The sequence below is a fragment of the Monodon monoceros genome, unplaced genomic scaffold, assembly GCF_005190385.1.
Source record: "Monodon monoceros isolate NGI ecotype Baffin Bay Population unplaced genomic scaffold, NGI_Narwhal_1 Super_Scaffold_11, whole genome shotgun sequence".
Taxonomy (NCBI): domain Eukaryota; kingdom Metazoa; phylum Chordata; class Mammalia; order Artiodactyla; family Monodontidae; genus Monodon; species Monodon monoceros.
The window spans coordinates 82,801,380-82,817,905 of record NW_021703767.1 but is presented as its reverse complement, the minus strand read 5'-3'; the positions used below and the strand labels follow the sequence as shown (position 1 = coordinate 82,817,905).

At 46.9% G+C, this 16,526-nt stretch overlaps 1 protein-coding gene across 1 annotated transcript; it reads left to right on the top strand.

Moving 5' to 3' along the window:
* The first annotated feature begins 4,902 nt into the window (after window positions 1-4,902).
* PSMD2 (proteasome 26S subunit, non-ATPase 2) lies at window positions 4,903-13,847 on the top strand. The gene is made up of 21 exons (XM_029215202.1): window positions 4,903-5,089; window positions 5,540-5,596; window positions 5,980-6,144; window positions 7,284-7,405; window positions 7,571-7,795; window positions 8,078-8,236; window positions 8,390-8,534; window positions 8,704-8,764; window positions 9,019-9,165; window positions 9,337-9,443; window positions 9,641-9,768; window positions 9,988-10,075; window positions 10,874-11,036; window positions 11,162-11,263; window positions 11,429-11,574; window positions 11,813-11,896; window positions 12,108-12,276; window positions 12,369-12,463; window positions 12,693-12,819; window positions 13,238-13,356; window positions 13,505-13,847. The coding sequence occupies exons 1-21, from the start codon at window positions 4,955-4,957 to the stop codon at window positions 13,685-13,687; spliced, it is 2,727 nt and encodes a 908-aa protein (XP_029071035.1). The 5' UTR covers window positions 4,903-4,954; the 3' UTR covers window positions 13,688-13,847.
* Window positions 13,848-16,526: the final 2,679 nt, after the last annotated feature.

Sequence of the window (16,526 nt, the reverse complement as noted above, 5' to 3'; positions counted from 1 at the left end):
GTTGGCACTTTCACCTTCATAAGCTTGCCCGATCCTCGCAGCAACATATTTTCTAAGTGCTCCAGTTTCCATTTTACAGGTCTAACTGTAAACACTTCACTGCAGTAAGAGACCCGGATTGAAACTGAAGCTCTGACAGCTGTGTGAGCTTGAGCCGGTTCCCTAACCTCTACAAGCCTCAGTTTCTTTATCTGTAAAATGAGAACCAGAGCAAAGCAGTGGAGAAGAGTCCAGTCTCATTTCTCTTAAAAATGCAGTGTTCTCCAAGGTGTAAGTAGGTGTGGGTTTATTAAGTTTGCAGGGGTAAGAGTGAAGCTTTGTCAGTGATTGCTGCTGGGGTCACTGGTTCCTGGGTGATGGCACCAGCACATGTCCCACAGTCTGTATCCTGTCCCAGCATCAGACTGTCCCCATAAAGAGCTGTATGTGGGTCTCTGTCAAGTTACTTGGAACTGTGGCTGCTCACCAAGGGAAGGAAATTGCTGGCTACTAAGAAAAAGGAAAAGTGGCCTTGGGAACTCTAAGACCAAGAGAAAGCACGGCTTGAGTCTCTGCTCTGAGAGCAAAACTCTAGGAGAGGTGGCAAAGTGTATTGGAAAGAGGAAGGCCATCACGTCTGGAAATCTGGTTCTGGCTCCAGTTCTGCCACTCCCCTGACACCAGGCATGGCTTATCCCCTCTTCAGATCTCAGTAACCTTAGCAGTCTGTAAAATAAGTGGGTTGGATGAGATGATCTCTGAGGACTAGATCAGCTTTAATGTTTTAAGAAGTGAATTCATGGGCTTAGCAGGTTCCAGAACCCAAAGAAATATTAAGCAATGGCTTGTGAAGTTTGGGTGTTGCACAGAGTATGAGATTTATAATGTCAGTGTAATGATAGAGGAGATAGGGTTGGTTTCACAAAGCCTTGCCCAGGGTTGGTTTCACAAAGCCTTGCCCTTCCCTTGACACCTGATTTCAGAGGCCAGCTAGGGATACTGACCAGCTGGCCATTGTGGCATTAAAACACCATATTTGCGGGCTTCCCTGGTGGCGCAGTGGTTGAGAGTCCGCCTGCCGATGCAGGGGACATGGGTTCGTGCCCCGGTCCGGGAAGATCCCACATGCCGTGGAGCGGCTACACCCGTGAGCCATGGCTGCTGAGCCTGTGCGTCCGGAGCCTGTGCTCCTCAACAGGAAAGGCCACAACAGTGAGAGGCCCGCGTGCCGGTTAAAAAAAAAAAACAAACAACTCCATATTTGCAAAGGTCGAAGTGTCAAATAATGATGATGATGATAATGAGCAGCTCTCATTTACTAAGGCCCTTTAAAAACATCACCTCATTAAATTCCCACAACAGCTTGTAAGGAGGTCCTATCATTGTCTCTATCTTACAAGTGGCGAAATTAAGGAGAAAGATGACATAACTTCCAGTGTCAGCTAAGACAGACTGCATTAAAGTCAAATTTGGAACTCAGAGCCTCAGATTTGGGATTCAGATGTTCTTAATCACCACCACTTAGTCTGCTAAGTCATGGCAGAATTTAGACTCAAGCATATACATCTGCCTTCTGGGCAATTTTATCATGCTTCCAAGGGAGGCCATTACCAGCAGGTGCACTCTCACGGCCCCCATCTCATCCGGGCCAGGTACATGTGACAACCATGCAGCTGCAGGAAACCTAAGCACATGTTGACCTGAAATTAAGCCAGGTGGCACTGTTTGTTGAGCACTCTGCAGGTGCTTGGTTCCATGGGCAAGGCAAGGTGAACATCAAGTGACAGATGTAACCTTCACCTTTAGTAGCCTGCCAAACTGATAAGTATGCATCTGCAATATGCTCTGATGTGTTAAAGCAGAAGGGGGAATAATGGATGGTGCTCCTGGGTGGACACATGAGAATAGTTATTAGTAAGGTGCTGGGCCGTACCCTACACTATCCCATTGGAAGTTTGACTAATTCCCATGCACAATACAGTAACATATGCCAAACAGTATGATTTCACACTCGCAAGTGCTCTCAAAATGTCAAGTTGGAAGAGAATCTCCATAAAATAAGCACAGTTTCAGTAGACCTATCACGAGTCACAAATGGAGACTCCTGACAGTTTCCCAGTGCTGAGCTCTGGGCTCCAAAGAGAGCTCCCAATGGGCTATTATTATAAACAAAGATGACCTGAAGTTGAATGCAAAGCCATTCATTCATTCATTTATTCAACAAATATTTGTCAAGGCCCACCACAAGCCAGGTATTAGATTGGGTGCTAGGGGCACAAAGTTGAATAAGACACAGTTCCTGTCCTCTAAGAGCTCAGAGTGGAGGGAGGGAGAGGTATGTATCAAGCATTGTAGGAGCACAGGGAAGAAATTAATAACTTGAAAGACAGAACAGGAAAGGCTTCCTACACAGGTGATACTGAGCTGGAGTACAGAGGATGGGAGAATTTGCTAGCCAAAAACAGTGAAGGGCATTCCATACAGAAATAACAGCAACAAGAAAAGACTAATCCAGCTTGAAGGGGCAGGGCATGTTCAGAAGAGGTGAAATGTTCAGGGAGATCAGAAGGAGGTAAATGAAAGGGGCATAATGAGAGGTGAGAGCCTGAAGAAGGGAAGTTGTAACAGTAGTTATAAAAAAGGGGATTGTAACAACTGCTTTCAGTCCTGGGAATTAACAGTAAAAGGGCCACAATGCAATCTGATTTTGAAAAATATCACACAAAGAAAGTAGCAACCCAGTGGAAACAGTGCAATGCTGTGTCTGGCCTGAAGCATTTCTGGTATTACATAAGTGACGCTTTGGGTCGAATGATTCTCAGATGAGTAGAGCCATCCATAAAATGTGTAGCTCTATAGCTCAGGCCATACGTTTGGGGGAAGCATGGCTGGCCAGTGGGTGCAATGTGAAAGAAGGTGGTAGGAAGGGACAGGTGATGGGCTGTCTCCTGATTGGAGAGCAATTTGGTCACAAGGCTGGGCGTCTGGCCAAATGGTAGGAAGGAGTGCTTCTGGGAGAGCAATTTGACTGAAATGAAGCTTGAGGCAGGAAATCAATGTTATCATAAGGCCTTGAGAATAATTGCCAGACATCTGCATTTGGCCAGAGAGGTTTGGGGCTTGAGTGTTTGGAGGTGGGGAGCAAGGGGCAGCCCTGCAAATTTGAGGAAGCTGGAAAATGCTAACTGCCTCCTCTCCAGTTGCCAGGCACTTAGCTAAGCACTTTATATACACTGTCTTACTTTATTCTCATAAAAACTTCCGAGGGAGATACTTTATTACTCTCATTTCATAGAAGAAGAAACCAAGCTGAGAGAGGTTAGGAAGCTTGCCCAAATATCACACCTGGTGAAGGGCAGAATTTAGTTTTAAATACCGGGTCTGTCCTCTCTAAAGCTTATGTTCTCCCACCCACCCCCAACTTTTTATTTTACAAACTTTTTATTTTACAAACTTTGCCAACTTTGTATTTTAAAGCTACAAAAAAGTTGAAACATAGTACACAGACATTCGTTTACTCTTCACCTGGAGTCACCAGCTGTTAATAGCCTGTGCTTTATGCCACAACATCACCCCGTCTCCTCTAAGGTACTGGTGGGGATGTGACTGGTATAAAAGACAAAATCTGAGATTGGATAGAAAGAAGTCATGGAAATAGGAAAGATTTAGGAGAAATACCTCTACTGATGACTGAAGAAAGCATGACAAAGTATGGACATCTCGAAGCCAGAAAACAAAGTAGGCGCACCAGCTATGGACCATCCAATTTCTGTCAGTAGACTAGGGCTGGGGCCATCACCGGTGATGCAAGTGGAAGGTCATCCCCAGAATCCAAACACTGAGTGGAAAAGACCAACAAGTTTTAAAATGGGCATCAGACCCTTACATCAATACCTATACAAATGTTTAGCCAACATTCATTCAATGCTAACTGTGCTGTGACAGGTGGTTTGTTTTTTTAAACAAACATTTTCTGCATTCTTTAATGCCTCAGGACCCATAAAATAAGATTCCAGGCCAAATGGTGAGTGTTCCCACCAGATGAAAGGGAGAATTACTTCCTCTTTTCTCACCTTCTAGATATATACACATAGCCCGATCAGAACTTTGAGGTTTGCCTGAAACACTCAAGAACTTGGGAGACTCAAAGATCGAGATTCATATCCTGATTCTACTACTTACTATACGATTTCCGCTGTAAAATGGACACAATCCTACCAAACTCAAAAAGTTGTGCGAACAATATATATCATTTAAAATAAGCCCTGACATAAAGTGTCGGTCACATCCCCTCTAAGTCATAAGAGGGAGAGGAAGACCAAAAGACACACTGAGGACAAAGACCTTATCTTGTCCCGTTTTTAGCTCCAGAACTTCGTATTAGGGTATAGGGCTTGATGTATTCATTTCTACTCCATCTGGCTCCGCAGGTGGATTTAAGATGGTATCCACATCCTTATGGTAATAGTAGAGAACTATTCTTCAGCTGGGGAGGTGAATATGCCACAGTAGTGTGGGACTAAACATAGATTACACAGACTTCACAAAGACGGCAATCAAGCGTCCAGGATTTCAAGAATCTCTTCCGTTTGTCCCACCACGCGGCTAACGGGGGTATCACTGGGGTGTACTATTCACACTGCTTTGGCGGAATCGAGGGGCAGTCTCGGCTCGTAGCCAGCTCAACTCCTACTGCAGCTGGCGCCCCCAAACCCCAGACGGCGTTCAGGAAACTCCAGGTTCGAACCGGGGAGGTGCCTATGGCACGCGGGAAGCTGGGAATTGGAGTTTTCGTGAGGTTTCGGAGGGCGAGGTCCGAGGGCTGGAACTCCCAGGCCGCGGGGGTGGGTGGGTTGCCGCAGCGTTTCCGGCCGCAGGCGGGCTCTGGAGAAGGAGGGGCGCCGTGGGCCACGCACGCGAGGACATCTGGGAGACGGGGCGGTGCGCGCGCAGCGGGCCGGCAGTGGCGGCGGCGATGGAGGAGGGTGGCCGGGAGAAGGCACCGCTGCAGCCCCAGCAGCCCCCAGCGACGTCCCCCGGTGGCGGGGATGAGAAGCCGAGCGGCAAGGAGCGGCGGGATGCCGGAGACAAGGACAAAGAGCAGGAGCTGGTGAGGCGCGGCCCCGGGAGCCGGCGGAAGAGGCCGCGGGCTGAGTCACGGCGGCTCCGCAGGCCTCGGGCCCGACTCCCAACGGCCCCGCCGCGCCCGGGAGAGGGCGGATAGGGCGACCCCTCGGGGCTCCCGGCACCCGCCTCTCTGCCCCTCATCCTCCATTCCGCGCTGTCACCGCCGCCGCCCCTACCAGTCCTCACCACCGACTCGTGAGGTGGGCCCGGGCGGGTCATTGTCATCCTCGTTTTTCAGAACGGCGTTCAAGCAGAGCCTGGCCCAGAAGCCAGGCTCCCTTCCCATCAGGGCTTCCCATTCCCTCTCTCTTTCCTTGTCTCACCTGGTCCTTCCTAAGGAGGCAGGCTCACTCTCCACCTGCCCCAGGGTGAATGGGAGGAGGATGTGTTTGAGATTCCTTGTCTTGATGAGCTTCTTCCCTCAACCCTCCAGTCTGAGGAGGACAAACAACTTCAGGATGAACTGGAGATGCTCGTGGAACGACTGGGGGTGAGTCACGCTGTTAACAAAAGCCGGAGCATATATGGATCTTTCCCACTTGTTTGCTTTATTTCACTTGGGGCAACAACAACTATATGAGATAGGGAAAGAGAGACTGTATTTTGGAGTCATATTACAACCATGTTGTGAGGGAGGGGAGTAAAAAAAGATAATTGAAAGATTTTGTAGCTTTGTTTCGTGGGAGAAGCAGTTCTTGAACTCTTAACCTGGGACATTTGTTTTTGTGTCAGGCAGTGTGTGTGCAGGGCGTTGGGCAATCACAGATGGATAAGACACAGTTAGTTACTTTCCTAGGAGGTCGTTGAACACTTCTGTATTACGACTTAAGGTATGAGACTCCTTTTGTCTGAGCCCTAACATCTCCTGATCAGGAGAAGGACACGTCCCTGTACCGACCAGCCCTGGAGGAACTGAGGAGGCAGATTCGTTCTTCTACAACTTCCATGACTTCAGTGCCCAAGCCTCTCAAATTTCTGCGTCCACACTATGGCAAACTGAAGGAGATCTATGAGAACATGGCCCCTGGGGAGAATAAGGTAAAACTATTGCAGAAGCTGGTGGAGGCCTAGTTTAGGAATTCCTTTTCGTCTAGACCATGGGGCTCATGGTGAATCTCAGGAAGCCTGATAGACCTGAGATCTGAGCTAGTTGAACAGTGCCCGGGACTTCCCTGGTGGCGCAGTGGTTAAGAATCCACCTGCCAATGCAGGGGACAGGGGTTTGAGCCCTGGTCTGGGAAGATCTCACATGCCACAGAGCAACTAAGCCCGTGCGCCACAACTACTGAAGCCCGCGCGCCTAGAGCCCACGTGCCACAGCTACTGAAGACTGCACACCTAGAGCCCATGCTCCACAACAAGAGAAGCCACCGCAATGAGAAACCCACGCACCACAACAAAGAGTAGCCCCCGCTCGCCACAACTAGAGAAAGCCCATGTGCAGCAACAGAGACCCAATGCAACCAAGAATAAATAAATAAAATTAAATAAAAAAATTAAAACAACAAAACAGTGCTCGTCGTAATCGACATGGTCACATAAGAGCTGACAGGAAGATTGTCTTCAGAAACAACAGTGTTTCTGTCATTTATGTTGGACCTTGGGATTTTATTATCATGATTTATTATTAACTTACTTTTAACCGTAATATTTTTCTTTTCTCTGTATCACATGCACCTTCATTTGTTTTACCTCTAAAATATATTCCCAGTTCAGTAACTTTCTTGCGTATTGGCACAACCCTAATCCAGGTTTTCAGTTCTCACTGGAACTACTGCAGCAGCCTCCTAACTGACCCTCTTCCTTTGGTCTGTGACCTCCTACACAGTTTGTCTTTCATGCAGCAGCCATAGTGATCTTTTCTAGAGTGTGAATCTTTTCTGCTTAAAACCTTTTAATCGTTTATTATTACGATTGGAATAAAATTCAGAGTCTCCATTTTTCTCCACTCTCCACTTGTTATCACCCTTCAGTCATGTTGGTTCAAAAGAGAGATTGCAACACTAACCTTAGGATTATTATGAGGCTTAGCTGATATAGCATGTTTTAAGTTTTTAGTATGGAGGCTGGTGATATACTTAGCATTTAATTTTGGGGGTAGTGACAGTGATCTTGATTCCATAATGTAACATTCCCCTTACCCTGGATTTGACTTCAAAGGACTGGTTTCTTTATAGCGTTTTGCCGCTGACATCATCTCTGTTTTGGCCATGACCATGAGTGGGGAGCGTGAGTGCCTCAAATACCGTCTAGTGGGCTCCCAGGAGGAATTGGCATCATGGGGTCATGAGTACGTCAGGTAAGACCTTTTCTTCTTGGGAATCTGAAGGGGTTCTGAGATATAGTTCTGAGTTCTGTCTTGGAGTACCAGTGTATTGAGTTTCCCAGATAGTGAATTCCTTGACCCACAGGGAAGTGCTTCCCATGAAGCACTGCTCCTCTAATAGTCTGGGCCTGTCCGTAGGCATCTGGCAGGAGAAGTGGCTAAGGAGTGGCAGGAGCTGGATGATGCAGAGAAGACGCAGCGGGAGCCACTGCTGACCCTGGTGAAGGAGATTGTCCCCTACAACATGGCCCACAATGCAGAGCATGAGGCCTGCGACCTGCTTATGGAAATTGAGCAGGTGGATATGCTGGAGAAAGACATTGATGAGAATGCATATGCAAAGGTCTGCCTCTATCTCACCAGGTGAGTGAGCAGGGTGGGGAATGGTGGCAGGCCTGCCCTCCCCAGCACTTCTTCTCAACTGTGGCTCCTTTATTCTCCAAGAGTATCTGCTTCAAAGGTCGCAATCAAGCTGTAGTGAATTTGTTAACATCTGTGAACTTCTTGAGGTCAGAGACGGCATGTCTCCTTAGTAGTCCCAATAACTAGTATACTTCCTGGTATGTAGTAGGCATTCACTATTGGGTAAGTGAATTAAACGGGGTAAATGAATGCCTGATAGCTTTATTATTTTTACCTTTGTAGTTGTGTGAATTACGTGCCCGAGCCTGAGAACTCCGCCCTACTGCGTTGTGCCCTGGGTGTGTTCCGAAAGTTCAGTCGCTTCCCTGAAGCACTGAGATTGGCATTGATGCTCAATGACATGGAGCTGGTAGAAGATATTTTCACCTCCTGCAAGGACGTGTATGTAAAGGAAAACGTTGGCAAAGGGATAAGCTCATGGGTGGGACATTTGCATGAAGTGCTGGGACATGTAGTTTCTGGTTAGGATTTGAAGGGCTTTTCTGTGCCCTTAGTGGATGGGGGCTGAGCAGATGTGATGGCTCTCTCCCACAGGGTTGTACAGAAGCAAATGGCATTCATGCTAGGCCGACATGGGGTGTTTTTGGAGCTGAGTGAAGATGTGGAGGAGTATGAGGACCTGACAGAGATCATGTCCAATGTGCAGCTCAACAGCAACTTCTTGGCTTTAGCTCGGGAGGTGAGAGTCTTTGCCCTTTTCCAACAAGGTTTTTTGCTTGTGATGATACCTGGCATTTCACCTCTCTGACTAGACTCTCCTTGGTTAGAATTGCCATTCAATGGGGTAACAGAAGGGACAGCTAGGGGAGGACTGGGGGAGCAGTTGTGATCCTGTGACTTCTCTTCAGCTGGACATCATGGAACCCAAGGTGCCTGATGACATCTATAAAACCCACCTAGAGAACAACAGTGAGTAAACATCTCCATGTTTGGGGATTGGAGGATTGTTAATTATGCCCCTTGTATTGAGAGTGATGGCTGGGCCCAACATACTTAGGAATCCTATAGAGCTCAGAATTCCCACATACTTTTTCCCTAGGTCACTGTTGGGGTTATAGATAGAGGATTCCAAGGGGCCAGCTCAGAATCAGAGATCAGCTGCCATACTGTGTTCTTTTCTTGTCCTACTGTAGACCTTCATTTCCTCCTTCCCTCCTTTGCAGGGTTTGGGGGCAGTGGCTCTCAGGTGGACTCTGCCCGCATGAACCTGGCCTCCTCTTTTGTGAACGGCTTTGTGAATGCAGCCTTTGGCCAGGACAAGCTGCTGACTGATGATGGCAACAAATGGCTTTACAAGAACAAGGATCATGGTATAATTCTGTTCCTACTCTATCTTTGTATAATTTTGGTCAATCTTGTTGTCCTCCTAGGTTCATGTGTTATAATGGCAGATCCCTAAGGCAGTTCTTTGGAGAGCTCTTTATAACAGTTTTCTCAGGGCAGGGCCATTTTAAGACTGATAGGATTTTTCCTTGGTATAGGAATGTTGAGTGCAGCTGCATCCCTTGGCATGATTCTGCTGTGGGATGTGGATGGTGGCCTTACCCAGATTGACAAGTACCTATACTCTTCTGAGGACTATATCAAGGTTGGTCTGGGTACAACCCACTAATGCAGACATCCCCTCCCATGTTCTAGGGCCCTCTCAGGACCTCCCTTTCACTGGTAAGGTCTACCCTGTTTTTAACTCCAGTTAAGGCGGGTGCTATAATAAGGCCCATGTTGCATTCTTTGTGGTGAGGAAGGTAGAGTAGCCCGAGTGAAGAATCTATTTGCATTTTGCAGTCAGGAGCCCTCCTGGCCTGTGGCATCGTGAACTCTGGTGTCCGAAATGAGTGTGACCCTGCTCTGGCACTCCTCTCAGACTATGTCCTCCACAACAGTAACACAATGAGACTTGGTTCCATCTTTGGGTAAGGCTTCTTGCTTCTCCTTTTGGTAGTGCTTAGCCTGTAAGCTCTGTGAAAACAGAATCAGGCCCTTTCACCTTTGTATTGCCAAAGAGTACCACTGTGCCTGTTGAGTATTTGGCTCTTGGTGACTATTTGTTGAAATGACCAATCCTCTTTTTGTTTCTTCCTTGTCCTATCGTCGGGTGTGTGTCGGGGACTGCCTCTCCCTGGCTTTTGCAGGCTTGGCTTGGCCTATGCTGGCTCCAATCGCGAAGATGTTCTAACACTGCTGCTACCTGTGATGGGAGATTCCAAGTCCAGTATGGAGGTGAGTAGAGTTTGTTGATCACTTAGGGGAGATAGTAGGGAAGGTGCTCTGAGTCTTGCCGGTCTCTGATAAATGGTGAAAAAATATGTGTGTGTGTGTGTGTGTGTGTGTGTGAGAGAGAGAGAGAGAGAGAGAGAGAGACAGAGACAGAGACAGAGAGAGAGAGAGAGAGAGAGATGTATTATTTCAGTGAAACTGCTTGGGATTGGGCTTCTAAGTCTCAGGAGATATTGAGGCTAAAGAGTTAACATTTTAGTATTGAGTTCCAGCCCTTGGGATCCATGAGGAAGTACCAGACTAGAGTGGGGAGTAACTTAACCCAGCTTGGGGGGGGTACACTGTTTTAGTCATGAGCCAACTTTAAATTTTCTTACTTGTGCAGAATCATTTTAGTGATGGATAAATATAGTATGGTGGCTAAAAGCATAGGTTTTAGTCAGATAGGCTTCATTTCAGATCCTGCCACCTCTGCTTACAAACAATGTGATCTTGGACACATAACTCAGTCTCCTTAGGCATCATTTTTCTCATCAATAAAAGAGGAATAACAGTAGGACCTGTTTCATGGGGTTGTGAGGATTAAATGTTAATAGTATGCAAGCGAGTTGACTTAGTGGCTGACCTGTAGTATTCAGTGAATGGTTGATGCTACTGTTATTTTGACCTACTATCAGAAAGGGGTTATTACCTCATGTGGTTTCAGTGGACTGTAGGAATTGGCTATCTTGAATCAAGATAGGTAAACAACTATTTTAACACCTTATTTTAGTAACTTGATGTCGATTTTCCTATTGCTAGGTGGCAGGTGTGACGGCTCTAGCCTGTGGAATGATAGCAGTGGGATCCTGCAATGGCGATGTCACTTCCACTATCCTTCAGACCATCATGGAGAAGTCAGAGACTGAGCTTAAGGACACTTATGCCCGTTGGCTTCCTCTTGGACTGGGCCTCAACCACCTAGGTTAGGGGATGTCTCTCTATTTGGGCAAAAGGCTGGTAGTAACTGGATACAACAGGGAGAGTTTATGAGTCAGGCTGTGCTGGAAGGGAGTACATGTCCTCTGACCCCTCGAATCTCTCCTTTAGGGAAGGGAGAGGCCATTGAGGCCATCCTGGCCGCGCTGGAGGTTGTGTCAGAGCCATTCCGCAGTTTTGCCAACACACTGGTGGATGTGTGTGCCTATGCAGGTCTGTGTCTTTGTTCTTCCTCAGTGACTCTTCACTTCTCTCTTGGACCTCCTTTCTTAAGTCTTTCTGAATTGCCTTAGATTCTTTAGCTTCTGTTCCTAGAGCAAGCTTTTCCTTGGTGCCTTGTCATTTCTATCTTTTCTCTCCCTTACCACCCTGCCCCAGGCTCTGGGAATGTACTGAAGGTGCAGCAGCTGCTCCACATTTGCAGTGAACACTTTGACTCCAAGGAAAAGGAGGAAGACAAAGACAAAAAGGAAAAGAAGGACAAGGACAAGAAGGAAGCCCCTGCCGACATGGGAGCACATCAGGTTCTGTGGGCAGCTGGGCATACTCCGAGGGAAGCTCTGAGAAAAGATAACTGTGGGTTTGTTTGTTTTAGAGTCTCTGGGTATCACTGTGTATTGAAATAGCATGAGACTGGGTTCCATACATGAGGGTTCAGGGTGTGCCCCACAGGATGGCTTTTTCTTCTTACATGGGACTTGAGTCAGGGGTGAGTTTTTTGTTCCCTGAGCTTATTGGGCTCTGCTGCCTCTTCAATTGCAGGGAGTAGCTGTGCTGGGGATTGCCCTTATTGCTATGGGGGAGGAGATTGGTGCAGAGATGGCACTACGAACCTTTGGCCACCTGGTGAGTATCCCATGGAGAAGATTGAAGTATATTAGTTTTGATGCCTGGGGTTTCCCCAGGAATTTCCCTGATGGGTTTTGTCGGTGGAGAAATGGTCTTTTTGCTGTACCTTTTCTACAAAAATTAAGACCCCGTCTATCCATCTGTTCCTGTAACCGAGCTTATTCTTTCTGCTTTCTATGATACCCTTGTTGTTTTTTTTTATCACCAGCTGAGATATGGGGAGCCTACACTCCGAAGGGCTGTGCCTTTAGCACTGGCCTTAATCTCCGTTTCAAATCCACGACTCAACATCTTGGATACCCTAAGCAAATTCTCTCATGATGCTGACCCAGAAGTTTCCTATAACTCCATCTTTGCCATGGGCATGGTGGGCAGTGGTGAGTATTGGTCAGAAAGAGATCATAAGCATCTTGGGGGAAGGGTTGTTGAGGCCCTTTTTTCAAGCCTTTGTAATGCTTAACATTTCCAGGTACCAATAATGCCCGTCTGGCTGCGATGCTGCGCCAGTTAGCCCAGTATCATGCCAAGGACCCCAACAACCTCTTCATGGTGCGCTTGGCACAGGTAGAGAATAGAACTCTTCTCCTTAGAGTGAATGTGCCAAAGGAAGCGTCTGTGTGATGGAAGGGAGATGTGACGCTTCGTGAAGGGGACCTTGAGTTTGGCCTGGAAAGGAGGGTGTGAATGAGCTGTGAGGTTTCTGTGTGGCCGGGTTAGGTGATTTCTCCTTAGATGTGACTTGTGACTCCCCACGTCCACTTCTCTCCATTTTGTTTTGTTTTCTTTTCCCCAGGGCCTGACCCATTTAGGGAAGGGCACACTCACCCTCTGCCCCTACCACAGTGACCGGCAGCTTATGAGTCAAGTGGCCGTGGCTGGGCTGCTCACCGTGCTTGTCTCTTTCCTGGATGTCCGCAACAGTGAGTCCCTGTCAGAAATCTTACATGGTGGCACATGGCGCCCTCTCCACACCCCTACCAGGGCCTCCTTGGTAATTTAGGAGCAAGACTCTGAGTTAACTCTGCTGCTCTGGATTCCTGAGGTTCATTGGGCCTCACTGAGACTTTCATCCCCCACACTTTTGATCTGACCCAAAAAGATTTTCTTTTGAAGATGAAGAACTGAGCCCAGTTTTTGCCTCTGAGTGACTGGGGGAAAGTGATGATCAAGTCCTCAACCTGTAGGCAGAGTATGGGGGTGGCATCTCCAGCTTGTAGTAGGGTGTATGAGGGGAGGGTTGTGGGTTCAGCTATATAACTGAGGGATTAAAGAGTCAGGGCTGGAGTGGGGTCCCAAGGTTCAGGCATGCCTCTAACTATATTTGTCTTGTGCTCTTAGTCATCTTAGGCAAGTCGCACTATGTATTATATGGGCTGGTGGCTGCCATGCAGCCCCGAATGCTGGTCACATTCGATGAGGAGCTGCGGCCATTACCAGTATCTGTCCGTGTGGGCCAGGTGAGAGGCTGAGCAGAGGGGAGGGCTCAGGCTGTATTCTAGAGCTTGTAGAATGCACAGGTACCATTTCTCTGAAACTTGAATTGGCACTGGGTTGCTGCTGTACTCCTATCCAGAGTCTCTTCATCTCAGTCTTCTCATCCCACAGGCAGTGGATGTGGTGGGCCAGGCCGGCAAGCCCAAGACCATCACAGGGTTCCAGACACACACAACCCCAGTATTGCTGGCTCACGGGGAGCGGGCAGAATTGGCCACTGAGGAGTTCCTTCCCGTCACCCCTATTCTAGAAGGTTTTGTTATCCTTCGGAAGAACCCAAACTATGATCTCTAAGTGGCCACCAGAGGCTCTGAGCTGCAGCTGTGTCAGTGGGTCATGCTTCCTTCCATCAGGGGTGGACACTGCTCCAAACCTTTGGGAGAATTGTTACCTCCTGTTCTTTTGTTACTGAGTGAGATAACTTTGTTGAATAAAGACCTTTATCCGCAAGGTCCCTCTGTGTCTGTTTTCTGGGGTATTGTGGCTGGAGGCCAGACTGGGGTGGGGAGTGGATGTGAGAGGGTATTGTTTGTAGCAACTCTGAGCCTGGGCTAGCAGGGAGGCTGCCAAGAATGGAAAAAACTAAGCCCCTTTTCCTTCTCCCCTCCTTCCTAATCATCTTAGAACAGTGGTTCATCTTTAGAGGCATGAACCGTTGAGAAGCTGATAAATGTACTGGATCTTATTTCTACGAGATGTATGTACACAAATTTTTACTTAAACTTTTACAAATAACTTTCCAAGGGGCTTGTAGGTTCCAAACATCCCCCCTATTCCCACCTGCCAACGCACACCCACCTCAAGCCCATCATTCCCTGGCTTTGGACTAAGGATCCCTTCTCTTAAGAGGCAGCAGAGTTAGTTCCACTCTTCCTAACTTGACTTCTGTGCTACTGAATGAAATGAACATCTTTACCTCGTATGACCCGCTTGTCCTTTTGGGGAGGCTGCTATTTGAGAGATATGATCATGTTAACATCTACCTCGAGGCTGTCCTTGCGGGAACGGTGCAAGAAAGCTTGATCCTGACCTTCCTCTTAGTAGAGCAATGGGAACGAAATGGCCTCCTTCCTGGAATGTAATCACTCTTGATCTGTAGTGCTCCTTCCTGGTGGGACTGGTATGAGTATAGCTACACTGCCGGTGGGGGCCTAGACCCCTGTGGATGCAGTGGAGGAGAACATGTGGCCCTGTCAGATAATTGCTAGCATTTATCCAACACTTATTGTGAAAACACTTACCGTGGGTTTAAGCTCCAAATAGTGACCAGTACCTAATAGGTCATCAATAAATGTTGAAAGAATAATTGCTGTACATACCTCACAACAACTTTGAGAGGTAGGTATTATCCCTGTGTTTTGGTGAGGAATGTAAAGTTCAGAGAGGTTCAGTAACTTGTTCAGGATCACATAGTAAGTAGTAGAGCCAGGATTGGAATCTAAGTCCATCTGACTCCAAGGCCCATGCCCTTCTCGCTGTTAATCAGTCTCTGTAGCCTTGGAGACTTGTGGACCCTATAGTAGTCCAAGCTCTTGGCTAGGCTGGAGAAGCAGCAGCTTTGGATGGAGTGTCTCCATAGTCTTCCCTCTAGTCTCACTTAGCAGCCTGTGTAAAACCTGTATAAAAGGTGGAAATGCTGGACTTGGGAGTCAGCAGACCTGTAAAGCCCCTTTAATGGGAACTGTCTTAAGCAAATCAGTGTGATAAGCCTCTATTATCTCTACATTGGGGATATAGTAATTGTCTTACCTGATTTCTAATGGTGGTGATGTTAAGAAATTAGAAAGTGATTTCCATCCAGTGGAACATTCCTCAACAATAAAAAGTGACACAAGGGAAATTCCCTGGCGGTCCAGTGGTTAGGACTCTGCGCTCTCACTGCCGGAGGCCCAGGTTCAATCCCTGGTCGGGGGAACTAAAATCCCACAAGCCGCACAGGGCAGCCAAAAAAAAAGTGACACAAATAACAACATGAATGAATGTCAAATTTATTATTTTGCATGAAAGAATCCAGATTTTTAAAAAGTACAAGAATAAAAAAAGAAAAGAGTACATACTCTATCAGTTCATTTATATACAATTCTAGTGACAGCAGATCAGTGGTTATCTGTGGATTGGAGTGAAGAGAAAGATGATTCCAAAGGAAGAAAACTTTTGAGAGTGATGGAATTGATCAGTATCTTGATTGTGGTAGTGGTGGTGATGATATTCAACATATCTGTCAAAACTCATCAACTTGTACTGTTTCTTTTTTTTTTGGCTGCATGGCTTGTGGGATCTTAGTTCCCCAGCCAGGGATTGAACCCAGGCCCTCAGCAGTGAGAGCACAGAGTCCTAACCACTGGACTGCCAGGGAATTCCCTGTACATTTTAAACATGTGCAGTTTATAACATACCTAAATAAAGTTTTAAAACATGAAACAAAATTAGAAAGTGATTGCAAACTGGAAAACATAAATAAAAGGATAATTCTCTATCCAAGTCAGTGATTGTACTTTAGAGTAAGAAATTTTCACAGTGGCTCTTAACCTTTCACATTTAGTGTCATTCAGCAATAAGTATCAATGGAGACTTACTTATTCTGCATTGGACATTATTTTAGTTTGTGGATACGCAAATATAGAAAAGCAAATCCTCACAAAGCTTATATAATGAAAAAGAAAATAATTATGTTGTACTGGAGTGTGAACAAGTTATTCTAGGATCACTGAAATAGGGCCTAAGTGCCCGGGTAAGTGAGGGGAGATTTTTGAGGAAACTGATTCTTGGAGAAAGATGAGTTTATCCAGAGGAAAAGAAGGCAGGATATAGCTAAAGGAGTAGGAAAAGCAAGAGGCAGACAAGCTATTTGTTTTCAGAAACCATGGATAGTTTGGCTTGGCTGTGTATAGAGCTATGGGAAACTGTGGTAGGAGATAAGAGACACAGGCTGATGAGGTTTAGAAGAGCTTTGTTGTGCTAAGAAATTGACAGTGTCTCTCAATGGGGACCAATGAATGAGAGCAGGAAAGTGACATGGTCAGCTAGCTATCTGGGTGAGAAAGCTCACCATGGAGGCTTGGAGACCAGGCAAGGGAAATGAACTGAATTATGGCAGTAGAAATGGGGAGGGGGGAAGGGCAGAAGTGCTATT

Bases quoted from the DNA above. Each gene is read 5' to 3' on its own strand.
- PSMD2 (XM_029215202.1), top strand. From the start codon at position 4,955: ATGGAGGAGGGTGGCCGGGAGAAGGCACCGCTGCAGCCCCAGCAGCCC. The intron at 7,406-7,570 runs GTAAGACCTTTT...GCCTGTCCGTAG, and splicing joins TGGGGTCATGAGTACGTCAG to GCATCTGGCAGGAGAAGTGG. The intron at 9,769-9,987 runs GTAAGGCTTCTT...TGGCTTTTGCAG, and splicing joins AGACTTGGTTCCATCTTTGG to GCTTGGCTTGGCCTATGCTG.